The sequence below is a fragment of the Salvelinus fontinalis genome, chromosome 9 (genome assembly GCF_029448725.1).
Source record: "Salvelinus fontinalis isolate EN_2023a chromosome 9, ASM2944872v1, whole genome shotgun sequence".
Taxonomy (NCBI): Eukaryota; Metazoa; Chordata; class Actinopteri; order Salmoniformes; family Salmonidae; genus Salvelinus; species Salvelinus fontinalis.
Window position 1 is genome coordinate 8,176,146 of NC_074673.1, and position 23,042 is coordinate 8,199,187.

The 23,042-nt window shown below is 44.0% G+C and overlaps 1 protein-coding gene across 1 annotated transcript in view; it reads right to left on the reverse strand.

The window, feature by feature from the left end:
- Window positions 1-210: 210 nt before the first annotated feature.
- Window positions 211-23,042, reverse strand: part of LOC129861995 (netrin-4-like) — a 41,605-nt gene continuing 18,773 nt past the window's right edge. Inside the window, exons 7-11 of the mRNA XM_055933259.1 lie at window positions 19,281-19,497; window positions 12,927-13,045; window positions 12,708-12,776; window positions 4,493-4,666; window positions 211-4,139 (exon numbers count right to left, since the gene is read on the reverse strand). Of these exons, the coding sequence (XP_055789234.1) occupies window positions 3,919-4,139; window positions 4,493-4,666; window positions 12,708-12,776; window positions 12,927-13,045; window positions 19,281-19,497 (800 nt within the window). The 3' untranslated portion in view covers window positions 211-3,918. The remainder of the gene's footprint in view (window positions 4,140-4,492; window positions 4,667-12,707; window positions 12,777-12,926; window positions 13,046-19,280; window positions 19,498-23,042) is intronic.

Sequence of the window (23,042 nt, forward strand, 5' to 3'; positions counted from 1 at the left end):
ATCATGCCAAAGCCAACGATTCAAATTCCGGAGTAGAAGTGTTCTATTCTCACATTTAACCAAAGGAGGGCGATATTTTTACATAAAGTACGGCCTCCAGTGGTTTCAGTGGCAAGACAACAGAAATGCACATTCAAATTGAGCTTCAAAGATGTAGTGAACCATGTCAGAAACGAATTCCTAACAACACGTAGGACATAAACCATTGACTTATTTATTAAACGTAATGCATACATGCATGTCAGGTATCACATATAGACAGAAATACAGATGTCCCTTTAAAAGGTGGAGTTCGTTGATTCCACATGATATCTGTGCATTCGCCATCAAATGCAAATTGTAGCTCATTTATGTAAATCTAATGAAAATGTAAGACTTAAACTAATCAGGTAGCCTAGTGATTAGAGCGTTGGGCCAGTAACCGAAAGGTTTCTAGATCAGAATCCCTGAGCTGACAAGGTAAAAATCTGTTGTTCTGCCACTGAACAAGGCAGTTAACCCACTGTTCTTAGGCCGTCATTGTAAAATAAGAATATGTTCTTAAATGACCTGCCTAGTTAAATAAAAAAATATCTATTTTTTTTATAACAACTAATACTTACAGTTACAGTATGTAGCTACGTAGGACATGCAGGTGATATGATTGTGATGATATGTCCCCTTTCATTAATGATATTCATACCTCGGCTTCATTCACCACTTGCAAACTCCTTTAATAAAGTCTTTGGGACAAGGGCGAAGCATTGGGATGATGTCACAGTGCCGGAATGCATGGTGTCTCTTCAGCCAGGCCAGCAGCTACTGACCGAGCTAATCCTTAGGCAGCGTTGACACAGGCAGCCCACTATGCTGACCGTTTTCAGAGCAAATCTGAAAAACAATATTAGAATTGGTCTGCTTGTGTAAACGCAGCCTTAGAGACAGCAACACAGACCTATTCTTAACCAGGGCTCTGGTTAAAAGTAGTGCACTATGTAGGGAATAGGGTGCCATTTGAGAAGCAAGCTAGGTCTGGGTCAAATATGTACTGAGCCGCTCCAGATCCAGATCAGACAGACTGACGTCAATTCATCCCTTCCTTTCTTAGCTAAGTAGCGCCATGTTTATTTTGGGATTCATGGATGGTTGGGTCGTTTACTAATGAGAGAAACACATAGGGGGTTATTTTCTGTCTTCCCTAACAACAACAACCTGATGCAGAGTGGAATCGGCGCTGCAGTGAAGGATAAACTCGTGTTTACACAGTGAAGGATAAACTCGTGTTTACAGTGAAGGATAAACTCGTGTTTTCACAGTAAAGGATAAACTCGTGTTTACAGTGAAGGATAAACTCGTGTTTACACAGTGAAGGATAAACCTGTGTTTACACAGTGAAGGATAAACTCGTGTTTTCACAGTAAAGGATAAACTCGTGTTTACAGTGAAGGATAAACTCGTGTTTACAGTGAAGGATAAACTCGTGTTTACACAGTGAAGGATAAACTCGTGTTTACAGTGAAGGATAAACTCGTGTTTACAGTGAAGGATAAACTCGTGTTTACACAGTGAAGGATAAACTCGTGTTTACACAGTGAAGGATAAACTCGTGTTTACACAGTGAAGGATAAACTCGTGTTTACAGTGAAGGATAAACTCGTGTTTACACAGTGAAGGATAAACTCGTGTTTACACAGTGAAGGATAAACTCGTGTTTACAGTGAAGGATAAACTCGTGTTTACACAGTGAAGGATAAACTCGTGTTTACACAGTGAAGGATAAACTCGTGTTTACACAGTGAAGGATAAACTCGTGTTTACACAGTGAAGGATAAACTCGTGTTTACACAGTAAAGGATAAACTCGTGTTTACAGTGAAGGATAAACTCGTGTTTACACAGTGAAGGATAAACTCGTGTTTACAGTGAAGGATAAACTCATGTTTACACAGTAAAGGATAAACTCGTGTTTACACAGTGAAGGATAAACTCGTGTTTACACAGTGAAGGATAAACTCGTGTTTACACAGTGAAGGATAAACTCGAGTTTACACAGTGAAGGATAAACTCGTGTTTACATAGTGAAGGATAAACTCGTGTTTACACAGTAAAGGATAAACTCGTGTTTACACAGTAAAGGATAAACTCGTGTTTACAGTGAAGGATAAACTCGTGTTTACACAGTGAAGGATAAACTCGTGTTTACAGTGAAGGATAAACTCGTGTTTACACAGTAAAGGATAAACTCGTGTTTACACAGTAAAGGATAAACTCGTGTTTACACAGTGAAGGATAAACTCGTGTTTACACAGTGAAGGATAAACTCATGCTCATGAGTGGTGCAGCGGTCTAAAGCACTGCATCTCAGTGCAAGAGGTGTCACTACAGTCCCTGGTTCAAATCCAGGCTGAATCACATCTGGCTGTGATTGGGAGTACCATAAGGTGGTGCACAATTGGCACAGTGTTGTCTGGGGTAGGCTGTCATTGTAAATAAGAATTTGTTCTTAACTGACTTGCCCGTATAAATAAAAGTAAGTTCACCATTCTAAATCTGAGTACATGGACATCTCCTGACTTTGCCACATGATCTGTAGGATTAATTCCTTGTGCTGCAGTGAACCATGTGATTAGATCACACCAATAAATAGAGTCCTATTTACCCCTTATATGGGGTAACCCGTCTGTTTAAGGTGTTCAGGTTGCGTCCCTAATTTAGTTTTCTTTACCACTACATCCCTGAGTGCAATAGAAGTGAGGACACCAACCCATGTGAGTAAGTAGACAACATCATTGAAATCAGACTGAGAGTGAGGGAAGACGTGAAGTCAGTTCAATTCTAACTGAGAGCGTCTTCCGTGCTTTAGTACCAGAGGGGTCTAGACAGACGGACAGACATTCTCTTTTCTGTTCTCTCTCTACTCTTCTTCCGCTCCAGGAGATACTACCTGTTAAGGCCTGCTCAGTCCCTTCGAGCCAAGGGCAGCAAGTTTGTGCGCACACACACACACACACACACACACACACACACACAATGATGCTTCTGCAGGTTTACTGCCAATAACTCCAGGAACAACTGAGGATACAAACATCAGGACTCCAAAATGAAACCTTGGCTAGATCAGAAGGTTAATCATAGAACATAGAGATCTCGGTCATTTGATAGATAGTATGATAAAACATTCATTAATAAAATCCTTTTGGTTCTATATATTTGGCTTCGTTTCAACTATAGTCTGAGACAAATCTAAAGTGGATTTAAACACCAGCCCAGTAGCGCTTATGTCTTTGGGACTGGAACAATCCAAGGTCCGAATGAGAAGTCAGATCAATCAATCAATCTCCCTCATACAGTAAACCTTCACTCAGGACTTCTGGTCTTCCCTTTGGAAAGTTATTTTCCTCTTCCTGTAAAAAAGGAGATGACAGTCTGTACTCTGTCTCTGTGCAGCTGCCTGTCATCATATTATATAATCCAATATATACCACTAAGCAGATTCACGCGTTTAACCAAAGTGACTTGCAATACAGTGAGAGCATACATTTTTTTGCATATGTTTTTGTTTATGATCCCTGCAGGAATTGAACCCACAACCTCAGTTTTGCCAGCGCCATGCTATTTCCAACTGAGTCACACAGCGCCATTCAGCACAGAACACCATCCATCATGGTCCTGCCGTGGAGGTCATCGTTTCAGAAATGTGTTCCGTGGGTCTGTGGATGAAACAGGCAAATGAGGCCCTGAATGGCAAAAGAGTTCTGCTTTCCCCATATTACCCGAGCTGTGGCTGTATCCCCATGTCCAGCCCACATTCGTCCAAAAATACACTCTCACACGTCTTTATAGTCGACTCATCGTCCTTCTCATGCAATCCACCAAAACATGGATAACTTTTAACTCTCCACCCCTCTCTATATCCTTCTCTTCATCTTGTTCCATGGCTCTAGTCTTTCTTCTGCAGACTAAAGACGTTTGCATTCTGCAGTCTCTCTGCTGCAGTCTTCCTTGAAGAGGAAGAGGAGGAGGAAGAGCTACAGTGTTTGTTGAGGAGGTGCAGGAGCTTGCGTCCCAGGCTGGGCCTCCAGGGTTTGACCAGGCTCTTGGTGTTCACCAGCAGACGACCCGTCCTCCGGTCCTCGTGGCCCCCCACCAGATACTCTGATCCTGGGGGAGTAGAATCGAGAGAGCAGGGTCAATTCCATTTTCTATTCAGTCAATTGACTTTTAATGGACACTGATAGAGAGGGGTATTAGCCCGGCTTTAAATCGGCATAATGTTTAAAAAAATCATAGAATGCTATAGTGAAACAGATCAATGTTGCAGTGAGGTATCTAATGTACAAGTGTCTAGTGTGAGGCCTATTTACCCATATATGGGGTTACCCATCTGTTTAAGGTGCTCAGAGTTTGCATACCTACCTACAAGGCAGGTATGCATCCAGAGACGTCAGAGAAAATAACTATTGGGGCAAGAAGCAGTCGAGGTCCAGTTGCCTGGCCAAAACGTAAGAGCTCACCTGGGTTAAGGAGGGGGCAGGTGCACCCTCGGGTGGTCCAGGATTCTGGGTAGAGGGTGATGTGACCTTTCTTGATGTTCACCTGGCTGCCGTGGTACAGGACCTTCTTTACCTTGACCTCCACCTCAGCATGGGAGCCCTGATCACGGGCCGCCATGATCCTCACCATCAGCACTGTGAACACACACACACACACACACACACACACACACACACACAATCTGATCAATCAATCTCAATACTGTTGGCGTCAACCCCTTTTCAATTCTGCTGGCACCATCTACTACTGAAACATGCAGTGAGTTAGCATTTCCTGTTAGCATTTCCGGTTAGCATTTCTGGTTAGCGTTTCCTGTTAGCGTTTCCTGTTAGCGTTTCCTGTTAGCGTTTCCTGTTAGCGTTTCCTGTTAGCGTTTCCTGTTAGCGTTTCCTGTTAGCGTTTCCTCTTCAATTCTGTATTATTATCAATTTTTTTGTAAGATTTTATTTGATATTTTATGAACAATACAAAACATACACATACAAACGACAACGTCATACAAACATCAACTACATCAACCCTGCCCAGACCCACACTGTTATCTCCAGCGTCCACATCATTTCCCGCCACATCAAATGGCAACATTTTGTAAACATCTTTAGATTTTTCCATTGTGTTAACGATGGAGGATTGATTGATTTCCAAGTTTTTAGTATATACGTTTTTTTTTTTTTTTTTACAGATGATTGACAAGAGAATCGTCCAACCAATTGGGTCTCACTGCACCCTCATATGCCATGTCTTGAAATATGCAGACAGACGGATTAAAAGTAAATTTATATTGTAATTCTTCTGACAACTGACTTTCTAGCTCCACCCATAACTTTTGGACTTTATAGCACTCCCAGAAGTCATGAATTATTGAGTCATTGTTAGTTTTACACATGACTCTGCCATTGTGCTGTAAAATTTGTGAATTTTGTCTCTTGTATAATATATATTCTATACATTAGTTTATACTGGATGAAGCGTACATTTTAGTAAACTGTAATTTTGTTCGTTATGCTCCAACTTTCCTTCCATCTTGAGCCAACAGCAGTTCTTTTTAAGTCTTGGTTCTAATTGTTAATATTTTTTTTCTAAGAGATTGTCAGTTGGATAGACTCTCTGCAGGGTATTGTATATCTTACCTATCACATGGATATCCTTTTCTGACTCAAATAACATGCCCTTAAGGGTTCTCTGATGTCCAAAATTACTTTTTAATTCTGTCATGGAAATAAGTGGATTTCCTGTTACCAAGTCAATTACGGTTTCTATGCCTTTAGTTTTCCATGTGGACCATTTTATCAGTGAATTCTGAAAAGCTATCTTAGGATTGTTTCATGAGGTTGTGCTTTATGAAGTGATATTGGTTGTTGTAGAATACGTTTAATTTTCTTCCATATTGTTATAGCGTTCTTAAAGATGAAGTTGTTCATGTTTTTAGCTTTGTTCTTTCAAAACAGACACAGAAAGACTCTGGGGATGAGCATGCACATCTTTAATATGTACCCATTGTTCCTCTTAAGTGCATTAAACTATTTGCCTCAAGTAAAAGCCTTGAGTGGCGAGTTGATACAATTCCAAGTCTGGAAGGTTTAAACCAACCATAGACTTCGGAAGATGTAAAACGTTCCTTTTTATATATCTCGTATTTTTTATGGTCCAAAATATTTCATATTTTTTATGGTCCACTTTAAAGGATTGCTGTAAATGGTGATTTATTTTTTTCTTATTCAAATTTACATTATTTCAGGGGTGGTTTCCACGTTAATTATATATCCTAAGATTTTTGAGTATTCAGAAAATATTTTTAGCAAAGTGGTCATTAAGTTTTCAATTTTGGTCAGGTATATCAAATCAAATCATATTTTATTGGTCGCATACACATATGTAGCAGATGTTATGGCGGGTGAAGCAAAATGCTTGTGTTCCTAGCTCCAACAGTGCAGTAGTATCTAACTAAATGCTTGTGTTCCTAGCTCCAACAGTGCAGTAGTATCTAACTAAATGCTTGTGTTCCTAGCTCCAACAGTGCATTAATATCTAACAATTCACAACAATAACACACAAATCTAAAAGTAAAAGAATGGAATTAAGAAATATATAAATATTAGGACGAGCAATGTTGGAGTGGCATTGACTAAAATACAGTAGAATAGAATACAGTACATACATATGAGATGAGTAAAGCAGTATGTAGACATTATTAAAGTGACCGGTGATTCCATGTCTATGTATATAGGGCAGCAGCCTCTAAGGTGCAGGGTTGAGTAACTGGGTGGTAGTTGGCTAGTGATGGCTATTTAACAGTCTGTTGGGGGGAAAAAAGGGGGGCCTGCCTTTTTGTTTCTGGTTTGAGACTAACAATAAATTCTGTGTCTTACCTTTGTCTTCAAGAATGCTACATTAATTTGATAGCGATTTGTTCTGTTATAATGGTCTATTTAACAGTCATTGAGATAGAAGCTGTTTTTCAGTCTCTCGGTCGCAGCTTTAATGCACCTGTACTGACCTCGCCTTCTGGATGATAGCGAGGTGAACAGGCCGTAGCTCGGGTGGTTGATGTCCTTGATGATCTTTTTGGCCTTCCTGTGACATCGGGTGCTGTAGGTGTCCTGAAGGGCAGGCAGTGTGCCCCCGGTGATGCATTAGGCAGACCACACCACCCTCTGGAGAGCTTTGCGGTTGCGGGCGGTGCAGTTGCTATACTAGGCGGTGATACAGCCCGACAAGTTCCCCTCAATTGTGCATCTATAAAAGCTGTTGTGGGGTGAACAGGCCTTGGCTGTTGCGCCTTTTTAAACCACACTGTCTCTGTGGATGGACAATATCGGATTGTCTGTGATGTGTACGCCGAGGAACTTGAAGCAGTTCACCTTCTCCACTGCGTTCCCGTTGATGTGTTTCATGAAGTCCATGATCAGCTCCTTCATTTTGTTAACGTTGAGGGAGAAATTATTTCCTGGCACCACTCCGCCAGGGCCCTCACCTCCTCCCTGTAGGCTGTCTCGTCATTGTTGGTAATTAGGCTTACTACTGTTGTGTCGTCTGCAAACTTGATGATAGAGTTGGGGGAGTGCTTGGCCACGCAGTCATGGGTGAACAGGGAGTACAGGAGGGGACTGAGCACGCACCCTTGTGGGGCCCCTGTGTTGAGGATCAGCAAAGTGGAGGTGTTGTTTCCTACCTTCACCACCTGGGGGCGGCCCGTCAGGAAGTCCAAGACCCAGTTGCACAGGGCGGGGTTCAGATCCAGTGCCCCGAGCTTAATGATTGAATATGTCGGTAAACACTCCAGCCAGCTGGTCTCCGCATGCTCCGAGGATGCAGCTAGGGAGGCCATCTGGGCCGGCACCCTTGCGAGGGTTAACACACTTAAATATCTTACGTCGGTCACAGAGAACAATAGCCCACAGTCCTTGGGAGTGGGCCGCATCGGAGGCACTGTGTTATTCTTAAAACGGGCGAAGAAGGTGTTCAAATTGTCCAGGAGCAAGACTTCGGTGTCCTCCATGTGGCTGGTTTTCCTTTTGTAATCCGTGATTGTCTGAAGACCCTGCTACATATGTCTTGTGTCTGAGCCGTTGAATTGCAATTCACTTTGTCTCTGTACTGATGTTTTGCCTGTTTGATTGCCTTACGGATGGAATATCTACACTGTCTGTATTCAACCATGTTCCTAGTCACCTTGCCATGGTTAAATGAGGTGGTTCTCGCTTTTAGTTTTGCACAAATGCTGCCATCTATCCATGGTTTCTGGTTTGCGTAGGTTTTAATAGTCACAGTGGGAACATCCCCTATACATTTCCTGATGAACTCAGTCATCGTGTCCATGTATACGTCAATGTTATTCTCAGAGGCTACCCGGAACATATCCCAGTCCGCGTGATCAAAACAATCTTGAAGCATGCATTCCGATTGGTCAGACCAGCGTTGAATAGACTTTAGCACGGGTACTTCCTGTATGAGTTTTTGCCTATAGGAAGGGAGGAGCAAAATGGAGCTGTGATCTGATTTGCCGAAGGGCGGGGGAGGGCCTTGTAGGCATCCCGGAAGCAACGGTAAAGCATTTTTCCAGCACAAGTACTACAGTCAATGTGTTGATAGAACTTCAGTAGCATTTTCCTCAAATTTGCTTTGTTAAATTCTCCAGCTACAATAAATGTGGCCTCAGGATATGTGGTTTCCAGTTTGCACAAAGTCCAGTGTAGTTCCTTAAGGGTGGTCGTGGTACAGGCTTGAGGGGGAATATACACTACCGTTCAAAAGTTTGGGGTCACTTAGAAATGTCCTTGTTTCTGAAAGAAAATCTATTTTAAAATAACATCAATTTGATCAGAAATACAGTTTAGACATTGTTAATGTTGGAAATTACTATTGTAGCTGAAAATGACAGATTTTTTATGGAATATCTACATAGGCGTACAGAGGCCCATTATCAGCAACTATCACTCCTGTGTTCCAATGGCACATTGTGTTAGCTAAGCCAAGTTTATCATTTTAAAAGGCCAATTGATCATTAGAAAACCATTCTGCAATTATGTTAGCACAGCTGAAAACTGTTGTTCTGATTATGTTATGCTGGTGAATGAGGACCCAAAAGCGACTTAACAGAAACAGAGTCTTTATTCCAGTCTTAAACAAAAACGATACTCCTGGATCTATCTTAGGTAAATACAAAACAGGAAAACTGAAATCCTCTCGTCAGTAGAGAGGAACGACTGGAGACGCGACCACTGACTGCAGGTCGCTTCGGGAAGGCACAGGTCGTAGCTGACATAGACACCTGCTCACACGCAGCATCTGAAGAAGGCAAAAACTCGACAGGGCGGAACAAGGACACAGAACAGCAAACATCAAACAAGGATCCGACAAGGACAGAAGCGGAAAACAGAGGGAGAAATAGGGACTCTAATCAGAGGGCAAAATAGGGGACAGGTGTGAAAGAGTAAATGAGGTAGTTAGGAGAATGAGGAACAGCTGGGAGCAGGAACGGAACGATAGAGAGAGAGAGCGAGAGAGGGAGAGAGGGAGGGGGAGAGAGAGGGATAGAAAGAGGGAAAGAACCTAATAAGACCAGCAGAGGGAAACGAATAGAAGGGAAGCACAGGGACAAGACATGATAATCAATGACAAAACATGACAGATTAAGTCTATTCAGTCTATTCTTGTTCTGAGAAGTGAAGACTATTCCATGTGAGAAATTGCCAAGAAACTACTCCCTTGCATGGAACCAAAACCAGCTGCACGCGTGCGCTATCGTGCATACATTTATTTTGTCCCCCCTACACCAAACACGATCACGACATGCAGGTTAAAATATCAAAACAAACTCTGAACCAATGACATTCATTTGTGGACAGGTCGAAAAGCATTAAACATGTATGGCAATTTAGCTAGTTAGCTTGCTGTTGCTAGCTAATTTGTCCTATTTAGCTAGCTTGCTGTTACTAGCTAATTTGTCCTGGGATATAAACATTGAGTTGTTATTTTACCTGAAATGCACAAGGTCCTCTACTCCGACAATTAATCCACACATAAAACGGTCAACCGAATCGTTTCTAGTCATCTCTCCTCCTTCCAGGCTTTTTCATCTTTGAACTTATATGGTGATTGGCATCCACACTTTCATAGTATTACCACACAACCTGCAAAACAGTTTGTCTTTCAATCACCTACGTGGGTATAACCAATGAGGAGACGGCACGTGGGTATCTGCTTCTATAAACCAATGAGGAGATGGGAGAGGCAGGACTTGCAGCGCGATCTGCGTCAGAAATAGGAATGATATTTTAGCCCTTGGCAACGCAGAGGCTCGTTGGCGCGCGTGCGCGAGCAGTGTGGGTGCAATAATTGAATAACATGGATTTCTAAATTTATTTTGCAACACTCGCGCACACGGCGTGACCGGTTGGTCAGCATGTTAAGAGACCGCACAAACTGGCTCTAACCAGAATAGAGAGAGGAGTGGGAGATCCCGGTGCACAACTGAGCAAGAGGACAAGTACATTAGAGTGTCTAGTATGAGAAACAGACGCCTCACAAGTCCTCAACTGGCAGCTTCATTAAATAGTACCCACAAAACACAAGTCTCAACGTCAACATTGAAGAGGCGACTCCGGGATGCTGGCCTTCTAGCCAGAGTTGCAAAGAAAAAGCCATATCTCAGACTGGCCAATAAAAAGAAAAGATTAAGATGGGCAAAAGAACACAGACACTGGAGAGAGGAAGATTGGAAAAAGTGTTATGGACAGACAAATCTAAATTTGAGGTGTTCGGATCACAAAGAAGAACATTCGTGAGACACATACATTTTTTTAAAGATGCTGAAGGAGTGAACCATCTGTCAATCATGGTGGAGGCAATGTGATGGTCTGGGGGGGCTTTAGTGGTGGTAAAGTGGGAGATTTGTACAGGGTAAAAGGGATCTTGAAGAAGGAAGGCTATCACTCCATTTTGCAATGCCATACCATACCCTGTGGACGGCGCTTAATTGGAGCCAATTTCCTCCTAGAACAGGACAATGAACCAAAGCACAGCTCCAAACAATGCAATAACTATTTAGGGAAGAAGCAGTCAGCTGGTATTCTGTCTATAATGGAGTGGCCAGCACAGTCACTGGATTTCAACCCTAATGAGCTGTTGTGGGAGCAGCTTGACCGTATGGTAGAAGTGCCCATCAAGCCAATCCAACTTGTGGGAGGTGCTTCAGGAAGCATGGGGTGAAATCTATTCAGATTACTAGAATACTAGAATGCCAAAGGTCTGCAGGGCTGTAATTGCTGCAAACCCGAGGATTCTTTGACGACAGCAAAGTTTGAAGGACACAATTATTATTTTGAATTAAAAATCATTATTATAACCTTGTCAACATCTTGACTATATTTCCTATCCATTTTGCAACTAATTTCAAGTATGTTTTCATGGAAAACAAGGACATTTCTAAGTGACCCCAAACTTTTGAACAGTAGTGTACACGGCTGTGACTATAACCGAAGATAATTCTCTTGGAGGGTAATACGGTCAGCATTTGATTGCTAGGTATTCTAGGTCGGGTGAACAAAAGGACTTGAGTTTCTGTATGTTATCACAATTACACCCTGAGTGGTTAATCATGAAACATACACCATCGCCTTTCTTCTTCCCGGAGAGTTCTTTATTCCTGTCTGTGCGATGCGCTGAGAACCCAGCTGGCTGTATGGACGGGGACAGTATTTTCAGAGAGAGCCATTATTCCATGAAACCGAGTATGTTACAGTCCCTGATGTCTCTCTGGAAAGAGATCCTCGCCCTGAGCTTGTCCACATTATTGTCCAGAGACTGAACATTAGCAAGAAATATACTAGGAAGCCGTGGATGGTGTGCATGCCTCCTGAGTCGGACTAGAAGTCCACTCAGAATACCTCTTCTCCGCCGGCGGCGTCTTGGAGCAGCTTCTGGGATAAGTTCAATTGCCCTGGGGGATACGAACAAGGATCCAATTCGGGAAAGTCGTGTTCCTGGTCGTAATGCCGCCGCTCTGATATCCAAATGTTATTTCCGTCTGTATGTAATAACACAAAAAAACATTCTGGGCTAATAATGTAAGAAATAACAGCCCAAAAAACTAAATACTGCAAAGTTGCTTAGGAGTTAGAAGCAGAGCTGCCATGTCTGTCACCGCCATCTTGCCAGTAGATCATCAGCAAATAAGTAAAATTGATATTCATGTTTACCAATACTGATACCTGTTACATTTGAGTCCTGTCTAATTCTTTCTGCAAGCGTTTCAATTGCCAGTGTAAACAGGTGGGGGGGGGGGATTCCCTTTTCAATTCTGCTGGCATCGTTCTCTACAGTCTGGTTCCAGATTTGTTTGTGCTTTATAGCCAACTTCTATGGTCGTTGTTATGCATAGCAGGCCCATAGGAGTTGGCTAACATAGGAGTGGTTAACCTCAAACATCTCCTTTTCATCTACAACCAACTCTGCTTTATGTTCTCCTATTGTTTAAGTCTTTTCATATCTTGTAAAGTTCTCAGACAAAGAAGAGTACAACACCAGGTGGATCCACAGGAGACAAATTAAGACATTTGGCTTTTTAACATGCATGGATAATGCAAAGATTAATATTATTATTGTATTCCCAGGAACTTTTCCCACTCTTTTCCCACGTGTATATTTCTTAATATTACTGTATGTCCCACCTACCATAGTCATACTCGTTGGCACAGAAGAGTTTGGGGCTGCCTATAGTCATCACCTTACACTGACATTTCTCTGGAAAGACAGGGGAAAAATAACATGTACATTACGCTTATACATTGTATATCCGTGTGTGTGCATAGATGTGTGTGTGTGTATAGATGTGTGTGTCTGCTTTCTTGCATGTGTGCGTGCCCATGCTTTTGTGTATAACCCATGACTCACCAGAGTGGTGCAGTGCAGAGAACAGCTCCTCCACCCTAAACAGTGTTGCTAGCTCACTACTGCTAGGTCCTCTGTGTATGTGGCTGTCACCTCCTGTATGGTACACGTCCAGATCTGAGCTGTAACACAACACATCACATCACAACTCATCACAGAGAAAACTCTGGTCAAACATAGCACTGCTAGCCATACAATCGATGAATACACTTCTACATACTTACCTTGCATTAAGATAAAGACTACTCCATTAATAACGTCATCCCCAGGTTCAATTTCTACCACAGAGAGAGCCGTCTGGGTAGAGGAGACTACACCACAGAGAGAGGAGACTACACCACAGAGAGAGCCGTGTAGGTAGAGGAGACTACACCACAGAGAGAGCCGTCTTGGTAGAGGAGACTACACCACAGAGAGAGCCGTCTAGGTAGAGGAGACTACACCACAGAGAGAGCTGTGTAGGTAGAGGAGACTACACCACAGAGAGAGCCGTCTAGGTAGAGGAGACTACACCACAGAGAGAGGAGACTACACCACAGAGAGAGCCGTCTAGGTAGAGGAGACTACACCACAGAGAGAGCCGTCTAGGTAGAGGAGACTACACCACAGAGAGAGCCGTCTAGGTAGAGGAGACTATACCACAGAGAGAGGAGACTACACCACAGAGAGAGCCATGTAGGTAGAGGAGACTACACCACAGAGAGAGCCGTCTAGGTAGAGGAGACTATACCACAGAGAGAGGAGACTACACCACAGAGAGAGGAGACTACACCACAGAGAGAGCCGTCTAGGTAGAGGAGACTACACCACAGAGAGAGCCGTCTAGGTAGAGGAGACTACACCACAGAGAGAGCCGTCTAGGTAGAGGAGACTACACCACAGAGAGAGCCGTCTAGGTAGAGGAGACTATACCACAGAGAGAGGAGACTACACCACAGAGAGAGCCGTCTAGGTAGAGGAGACTACACCACAGAGAGAGCCGTGTAGGTAGAGGAGACTACACCACAGAGAGAACCGTGTAGGTAGAGGAGACTACACCACAGAGAGAGCCGTGTAGGTAGAGGAGACTACACCACAGAGAGAGCCGTGTAGGTAGAGGAGACTACACCACAGAGAGAGGAGACTACACCACAGAGAGGAGACTACACCACAGAGAGAGCCGTGTAGGTAGAGGAGACTACACCACAGAGAGAGGAGACTACACCACAGAGAGGAGACTACACCACAGAGAGAGCTGTGTAGGTAGAGGAGACTATACCACAGAGAGAGCCGTCTAGGTAGAGGAGACTACACCACAGAGAGAGCTGTGTAGGTAGAGGAGACTATACCACAGAGAGAGCCGTGTAGGTAGAGGAGACTACACCACAGAGAGAGGAGACTACACCACAGAGAGAGCCGTGTAGGTAGAGGAGACTACACCACAGAGAGAGGAGACTACACCACAGAGAGAGCCGTGTAGGTAGAGGAGACTACACCACAGAGAGAGCCGTCTAGGTAGAGGAGACTACACCACAGAGAGAGGAGACTACACCACAGAGAGAGCCGTCTAGGTAGAGGAGACTACACCACAGAGAGAGCCGTGTAGGTAGAGGAGACTACACCACAGAGAGAGCCGTCTAGGTAGAGGAGACTACACCACAGAGAGAGCTGTGTAGGTAGATGAGACTACACCACAGAGAGAGCCGTCTAGGTAGAGGAGACTACACCACAGAGAGAGCTGTGTAGGTAGAGGAGACTACACCACAGAGAGAGCCGTCTAGGTAGAGGAGACTACACCACAGAGAGAGGAGACTACACCACAGAGAGAGCCGTCTAGGTAGAGGAGACTACACCACAGAGAGAGCCGTCTAGGTAGAGGAGACTACACCACAGAGAGAGCCGTCTAGGTAGAGGAGACTATACCACAGAGAGAGGAGACTACACCACAGAGAGAGGAGACTACACCACAGAGAGAGGAGACTACACCACAGAGAGAGCCATGTAGGTAGAGGAGACTACACCACAGAGAGAGCCGTCTAGGTAGAGGAGACTATACCACAGAGAGAGGAGACTACACCACAGAGAGAGCCGTCTAGGTAGAGGAGACTACATCACAGAGAGAGCCGTGTAGGTAGAGGAGACTACACCACAGAGAGAGCTGTGTAGGTAGATGAGACTACACCACAGAGAGAGCTGTGTAGGTAGATGAGACTACACCACAGAGAGAGCCGTGTAGGTAGAGGAGACTACACCACAGAGAGAGCCGTGTAGGTAGAGGAGACTACACCACAGAGAGAGCCGTCTAGGTAGAGGAGACTACACCACAGAGAGAGGAGACTACACCACAGAGAGAGGAGACTACACCACAGAGAGAGCCGTGTAGGTAGATGAGACTACACCACAGAGAGAGCCGTCTAGGTAGAGGAGACTACACCACAGAGAGAGCTGTGTAGGTAGAGGAGACTACACCACAGAGAGAGCCGTCTAGGTAGAGGAGACTACACCACAGAGAGAGGAGACTACACCACAGAGAGAGCCGTCTAGGTAGAGGAGACTACACCACAGAGAGAGGAGACTACACCACAGAGAGAGCCGTCTAGGTAGAGGAGACTACACCACAGAGAGAGCCGTCTAGGTAGAGGAGACTACACCACAGAGAGAGCCGTCTAGGTAGAGGAGACTATACCACAGAGAGAGGAGACTACACCACAGAGAGAGCCGTCTAGGTAGAGGAGACTACACCACAGAGAGAGCCGTCTAGGTAGAGGAGACTACACCACAGAGAGAGGAGACTACACCACAGAGAGAGCCGTCTAGGTAGAGGAGACTACACCACAGAGAGAGCCGTCTAGGTAGAGGAGACTACACCACAGAGAGAGCCGTCTAGGTAGAGGAGACTACACCACAGAGAGAGCCGTCTAGGTAGAGGAGACTATACCACAGAGAGAGGAGACTACACCACAGAGAGAGCCGTCTAGGTAGAGGAGACTACACCACAGAGAGAGCCGTGTAGGTAGAGGAGACTACACCACAGAGAGAGCTGTGTAGGTAGAGGAGACTATACCACAGAGAGAGCCGTCTAGGTAGAGGAGACTACACCACAGAGAGAGCCGTCTAGGTAGAGGAGACTACACCACAGAGAGAGGAGACTACACCACAGAGAGAGCTGTGTAGGTAGATGAGACTACACCACAGAGAGAACCGTGTAGGTAGAGGAGACTACACCACAGAGAGAGCTGTGTAGGTAGAGGAGACTACACCACAGAGAGAGCCGTCTAGGTAGAGGAGACTACACCACAGAGAGAGCCGTCTAGGTAGAGGAGACTACACCACAGAGAGAGCCGTGTAGGTAGAGGAGACTACACCACAGAGAGAGGAGACTACACCACAGAGAGAGGAGACTACACCACAGAGAGAGCCGTGTAGGTAGAGGAGACTACACCACAGAGAGAGCCGTCTAGGTAGAGGAGACTACACCACAGAGAGAGGAGACTACACCACAGAGAGAGCTGTGTAGGTAGAGGAGACTATACCACAGAGAGAGCTGTGTAGGTAGAGGAGACTACACCACAGAGAGAGCCGTGTAGGTAGAGGAGACTACACCACAGAGAGAGCCGTGTAGGTAGAGGAGACTACACCACAGAGAGAGCCGTCTAGGTAGAGGAGACTACACCACAGAGAGAGGAGACTACACCACAGAGAGAGGAGACTACACCACAGAGAGAGGAGACTACACCACAGAGAGAGCCGTGTAGGTAGAGGAGACTACACCACAGAGAGAGCCGTCTAGGTAGAGGAGACTACACCACAGAGAGAGGAGACTACACCACAGAGAGAGCCGTGTAGGTAGAGGAGACTACACCACAGAGAGAGCCGTCTAGGTAGAGGAGACTACACCACAGAGAGAGCCGTGTAGGTAGAGGAGACTACACCACAGAGAGAGGAGACTACACCACAGAGAGAGCCGTGTAGGTAGAGGAGACTACACCACAGAGAGAGGAGACTACACCACAGAGAGAGGAGACTACACCACAGAGAGAGCCGTGTAGGTAGAGGAGACTACACCACAGAGAGAGCCGTCTAGGTAGAGGAGACTATACCACAGAGAGAGCTGTGTAGGTAGAGGAGACTACACCACAGAGAGAGCCGTGTAGGTAGAGGAGACTATACCACAGAGAGAGCTGTGTAGGTAGAGGAGACTATACCACAGAGAGAGCCGTGTAGGTAGAGGAGACTACACCACAGAGAGAGGAGACTACACCACAGAGAGAGCCGTCTAGGTAGAGGAGACTACACCACAGAGAGAGCCGTGTAGGTAGAGGAGACTACACCACAGAGAGAGCTGTGTAGGTAGATGAGACTATACCACAGAGAGAGCTGTGTAGGTAGAGGAGACTACTTCATTAAGGGTCTGATTCAGGTTCGGGATAAGCGTCTGATTAATTATTCATTGATGTCAATGAGAGACTTTCAGGTGAGTTACAGAATACTAAAAGCACTAGTGAATATGCATAGGCTGTGTCTCAAATGGCTCCCTGTTCACTATACAGGGCCAATAGAGAATATAGGGTGCTATTTGGAACGCAATCTACTATATTTTTTCGTCTTGCTTTTCAACCGTTACTCTGAAAAATGGTAACCCTGTTTTTAGTTTCCAGAAAATAAGTGAAGCAGAGGTTCTAATTGCCCTGTGTGCCATTGATACTAAGAAATCCTTAGGCGCTGACAATTTAGACCCGTACTTACTTAAGTGTGCTGCACCTATTATTGCTGGTTCAGTAACACACATTTTTAATCTAACATTAAGCACAGGAAATATCCCTAAGGTGTGGAAAGCAGCTTTTGTTCTGCCATTACATAAGGGAGGTGACGGTAGTGATTTGGATAACTATCGACCCATCTCTAGGCTCCCTTGTCTGGTAAAGATTCTAGAATCTATAGTCAACAAACAGTTACAATCTTTTCTTTCTGCTAACAGTATTCTTAGTACCAATCAATCTGGTTTTAGACCTAAACACAGTACCACATCGGCCACTATGCTTGTTGTAAATGATATTGCAAATGCCTTAGACGATAGAAAGCACTGTGCTGCGTTGTTTGTAGATTTGTCAAAAGCTTTTGACACTGTAGACCATGCTATCCTTTTGAGTAAGCTGTCATCTATAGGACTGGGCACTGATGCCTGCCGATGGTTTTATGACTCTCTTAAAGATAGAACTCAAGCCGTCATGGTCGATGGGGTCAAGTCTGACCCCTTACAGTTACTTAAAGGGGTCCCTCAGGGTTCAATAATTGGCCCACTATTGTTCTCACTTTATATAAACAACATTGGTGATGATGTCAGATATTGTAAATTCCATTTATATGCAGATGACACAGTGATGTACTCTATTGCTCCAACAGCGGACCAAGCTTTAATGCAGTTGGAGTCTGATTTTAGGATACTACAGGGGTCTCTTTTACAGCTTAAACTTGTTTGAAACGCTAAGAAAACAAATGTCATGTTTTTTTCTAGGTCTAAACTCTCAGGTAGAAACACGTTTGTAATCACTAGCTTGGATGGTACTCAAATCAATAAGGTCTCTGCATATAAATACTTAGGGGTATGGTTAGATGATAGGCTTTCTTTTAAAAAACATGTTACTGAATTGGGAAAAAAGCTCAAATTCAAGATAGGATTCCTTTACAGAAACAGGGCTTGTCTGTCCTCTGTAAATAGGAAAAAAATTGTGCAGGCTACTTTTATGTCCGTTTTAGATTATGGTGATATTATCTATATGCATGCATCGGCAAACACATTAAATCCACTGGATGCTATTTACCATTGTGCACTCAGGTTTATCACGGGTGATAGTTACAGAACTCATCACTGTATCCTATATCAACATGTGGGTTGGGTCTCTCTATCTGTGAGGCGAGAGCAACATGCTCTCTTGTTTATTTATAAAGCACTTCTTTTAAAACTACCTCCATATATATCATCATTCATTTCCACAAGATGTACTAATTTTAAAACCAGATCACAGATGTGGATTACATTAGAGACTCCTGTGGTCTCCACAGAGTTGGGTAGGACTGCCTTCAGTTCCTTTGCACCTTATTTATGGAACAAACTGCAGATCCAACTTAAGTTAGACACTCTGGTGTCCCTTGCCCATTTTAAAATGTTTATGGAGGATCAATATGATGTTGTCTGTGATTGTTTCTGTTGAATTGTGTATGTTTTGAAATGTTCTTGTCTGTATGTCTAAAACTGTACATGTCAACATGTTTACACAGGGCACAGCCGTAAAAGAGATCCAGGTCTCAGTCTGTTTTCCCTGTTAAAATAAAGATAAAAAAAAAAAAAAAAAAAAATATGAATCCATAGACACTTACCCAGACAAGCAGTCCCCAGTGTAGGGGTCACAGTCCCCCCCTGTACAGTCACACGGTCTGCACCCGTAACCATGGAAGCCCCAGAACCCTACAATGCATCTGTCACAGAGAGGACCGCCCACGCCCGATCTGCAGGTGCATGCCCTGTTGCTAGGGTTACAGAGGTCCTGGCCACCTGAGATCGCAGGTCTAGACCCTGCAGGGTGGCAGGCGCATGCTGTTGGTATGGGGTAAGAGGAGGGACAAACAGAACAGAGAGGGAGAGTTTAGCACATTCCTTCCATTGTATCCAACATACGGAACTCATTTATTCATGTCTTTAATAGTGTCGCCTTCGGGAAAGGTTTCCTGACTTTATTCAGAAACAAATACTCCATACCATACGTCCCAGAACGAACAACAGCACACACACACACACACACACACACTCACATGAACACACACACACACACAACACACACAAACAAACACATCAACACACACACACTCACATGAACACACACACACACACTCACATGAACACACACACACATGAACACACACACACACACACACACACACACCCACATGAACACAAACAAACACACACACACACACACATGAACACACACACACACATGAACACACACACAAACACATCAACACACACACACTCACATGAAGACACACAAACACACACATACACATACACACAGGCACGCAAACACGTGCGCACACACATACACACACACACACTCACATGAACACAAACAAACACACACACACACAAACACACACTCACATGAACACACACACAGACATGAACACACACACAGACATGAACACACGCATATTGTACACTCCCTATAAACTAGAAAAACAAACTCCCTAAGTGGCGGGACAGCGACAGGACGGGAGGGAGTATGTATTTAACCCTGAGGATATATCACACACTACTGTAAAAGCACACTACTGTAAAAACACACTACTGTAAAAGCAAAAAGTAAATAATTCTCCACACTGTCATTTTAATGGTTGATGGACTCCCCTAATGAAGGATAGGCTTTTAGTGTGTGTGTGTGTGTGCGTTTGCGTGCTGTGTGTATGTATGTGTGTGCGCACGCGTTTGCGTGCCTGTGTGTATGTGTATGTGTATGTGTATGTGTGTGTGTGTGTGTGTGTGTGTGTATGTGTGTGTATGTTTGTGTGTTTGTATGTGTGTGTGCATGCATGTGTGTGTGTGTGTACAGTATCTATGTGTGTATGCGTGCCTGTGTGTGTGTACAGTATCTATGTGTGTATGCGTGCCTGTGTGTGTGTATGCGTGCCTGTGTGTGTGTACAGTATCTATTTGTGTATGCGTGCCTGTGTGTGTGTACAGTATCTATTTGTGTATGCGTGCCTGTGTGTGTGTATGCGCGCCTGTGTGTGTGTATGCGTGCCTGTGTGTGTGTATGCGTGCCTGTGTGTGTGTATGCGTTCCTGTGTGTGAGCACACTTGAGTTTCTCTTTCTCTCAAACACAGTTAGTTTGTTCTTTAAAAGGCCGAAGCGAAAGAGCATGCCTGGGGAAAAGGACAGGAATGGGAGAAATGTGCCTCGCATGGAGCATGGGGCATGGAGCATGGGGCATGGGGCATGGAGCATGGAGCATGGAGCATGGGGCATGGGGCATGGGGCATGGAGCATGGGGCATGGAGCATGGGGCATGGGGCATGGAGCATGGGGCATGGAGCATGGAGCATGGAGCATGGAGCATGGAGCATGGAGCATGGGGCATGGAGCATGGAGCATGGGGCATGGGGCATGGAGCATGGAGCATGGAGCATGGAGCATGGAGCATGGGGCATGGAGCATGGAGCATGGGGCATGGAGCATGGAGCATGGAGCATGGAGCATGGAGCATGGGGCATGGGGCATGGGGCATGGGGCATGGAGCATGGAGCATGGAGCATGGGGCATGGGGCATGGAGCATGGAGCATGGAGCATGGGAAACTCATCTATTGTTTTCAATTACTGTCACATTCCTCAAAGATGTGGTTGATCTTCTAGTCCTGCATCGAAAAGTACTCAAGGAATCAGTATTGTATAAGTTGGCAATGTGATCGCAGTGGTTCTATATTACTTAACTAGGCAAGTCGGTTAAGAATAAATTCTTATTTACAATGACGGCCTAGGAACAGTGGATTAATTAACGGCCTTGTTCCCGGGGCGGAAATACAGATTATTACCTTGTCAGTTTAGGGATTCGATCTTGCAACCTTTCGGTTACAAGTCCATTGATCTAACCACTAGGCTACCTGCCGGGCACAACTAACCTTGGTGGCTGCTTATATTTCTCCTATATTTTTTGTTGTTGTTGTTGTTGCATATCCCAACTCCCCCTGAGATTCACTCTGAGAGTGGGGTCACGACCAGGGTCACGGCCAGGGTCAGCCATTAACAGCGACTGTTTCGAACTAGCGACCTTTCGATGGCTGGCCCCCAACGCTCTAACCTCTAGGCTGCCTGCCACTAACCTTCCACTACTGCAGGTTTTTGTTCCAGCTTAGTGCCGTCATCACACCTGATTCAACTAACCAACTGCTCTTCAACACCTTGATGAGCTGAATCAGGTGGTTCACTGCTGAGCTGGAGTTTAGACCTGCGGTACTGCACCTCCTCAAGAGCATTATTGACTATCACTGCTGTAGACAACCCATGTCTGACTTGTTATTACTACGGTGTTACTATGTTATTACTACGTTAGTTTGTTGCTACTACGTTGTTATTACGGTGTTACTACGTTGTTACTACGTTGATGGTTTGTTGTTACTATGTTATTACTTTGTTGTTACTTTGTTGTTACTATGTTATTACTACGTTGTTACTACGTTGTTACTACGTTGTTAGTTTGTTGTTACTACATTGCTAGTTAGCTGTTACTATGTTGTCATTACGTTACTTTGTTGTTACTATGTCATTACTATGTTGTTACTATGTTGCTACTATGTTGTTACTATGTTGCTTTGTTGTTACTATGTTGTTACTATGTTGTTACTACGTTACTTTGTCGTTACTATGTCATTACTATGTCATTACTATGTCATTACTATGTTGTTACTATGTTGTTACTATGTTGCTACTATGTTGCTACTATGTTGCTACTATGTTGCTACTATGTTGCTACTATGTTGTTACTATGTCGTTACTATGTCATTACTATGTCATTACTATGTTGTTACTATGTTGTTACTATGTTGTTACTATGTTGCTTTTTTGTTACTTTGTTGTTACTTTGTTGTTACTATGTTGTTACTATGTTATAACTATGGTTTTACTTTGTTGTTACTATGTTAGTACATTATTAGTTTGTTGTTACTATGTTGTTACTATGTTGTTAATTTGTTGTTACTATGTCATTACTATGTTGCTTTGTTGTTACTATGTTGTTACTATGTTGCTTTGTTGTTACTATGTTGTTACTACGTTACTACTAGGTTTTTACTTTGTTGTTACTACGTTGTTAGTACATTATTAGTTTGATGTTACTACATTGCTAGTTTGTTGTTACTACATTGCTAGTTAGCTGTTACTATGTTGTTACTATGTTGTTACTACGTTGTTAGTTTGTTGTTACTACATTGCTAGTTAGCTGTTACTATGTTGTTATTACGTTACTTTGTTGTTACTATGTCATTACTATGTTGTTACTATGTTGCTACTATGTTGTTACTATGTCGTTACTATGTTGTTACTATGTTGCTATGTTGTTACTATGTTGTTACTATGTTGTTACTATGT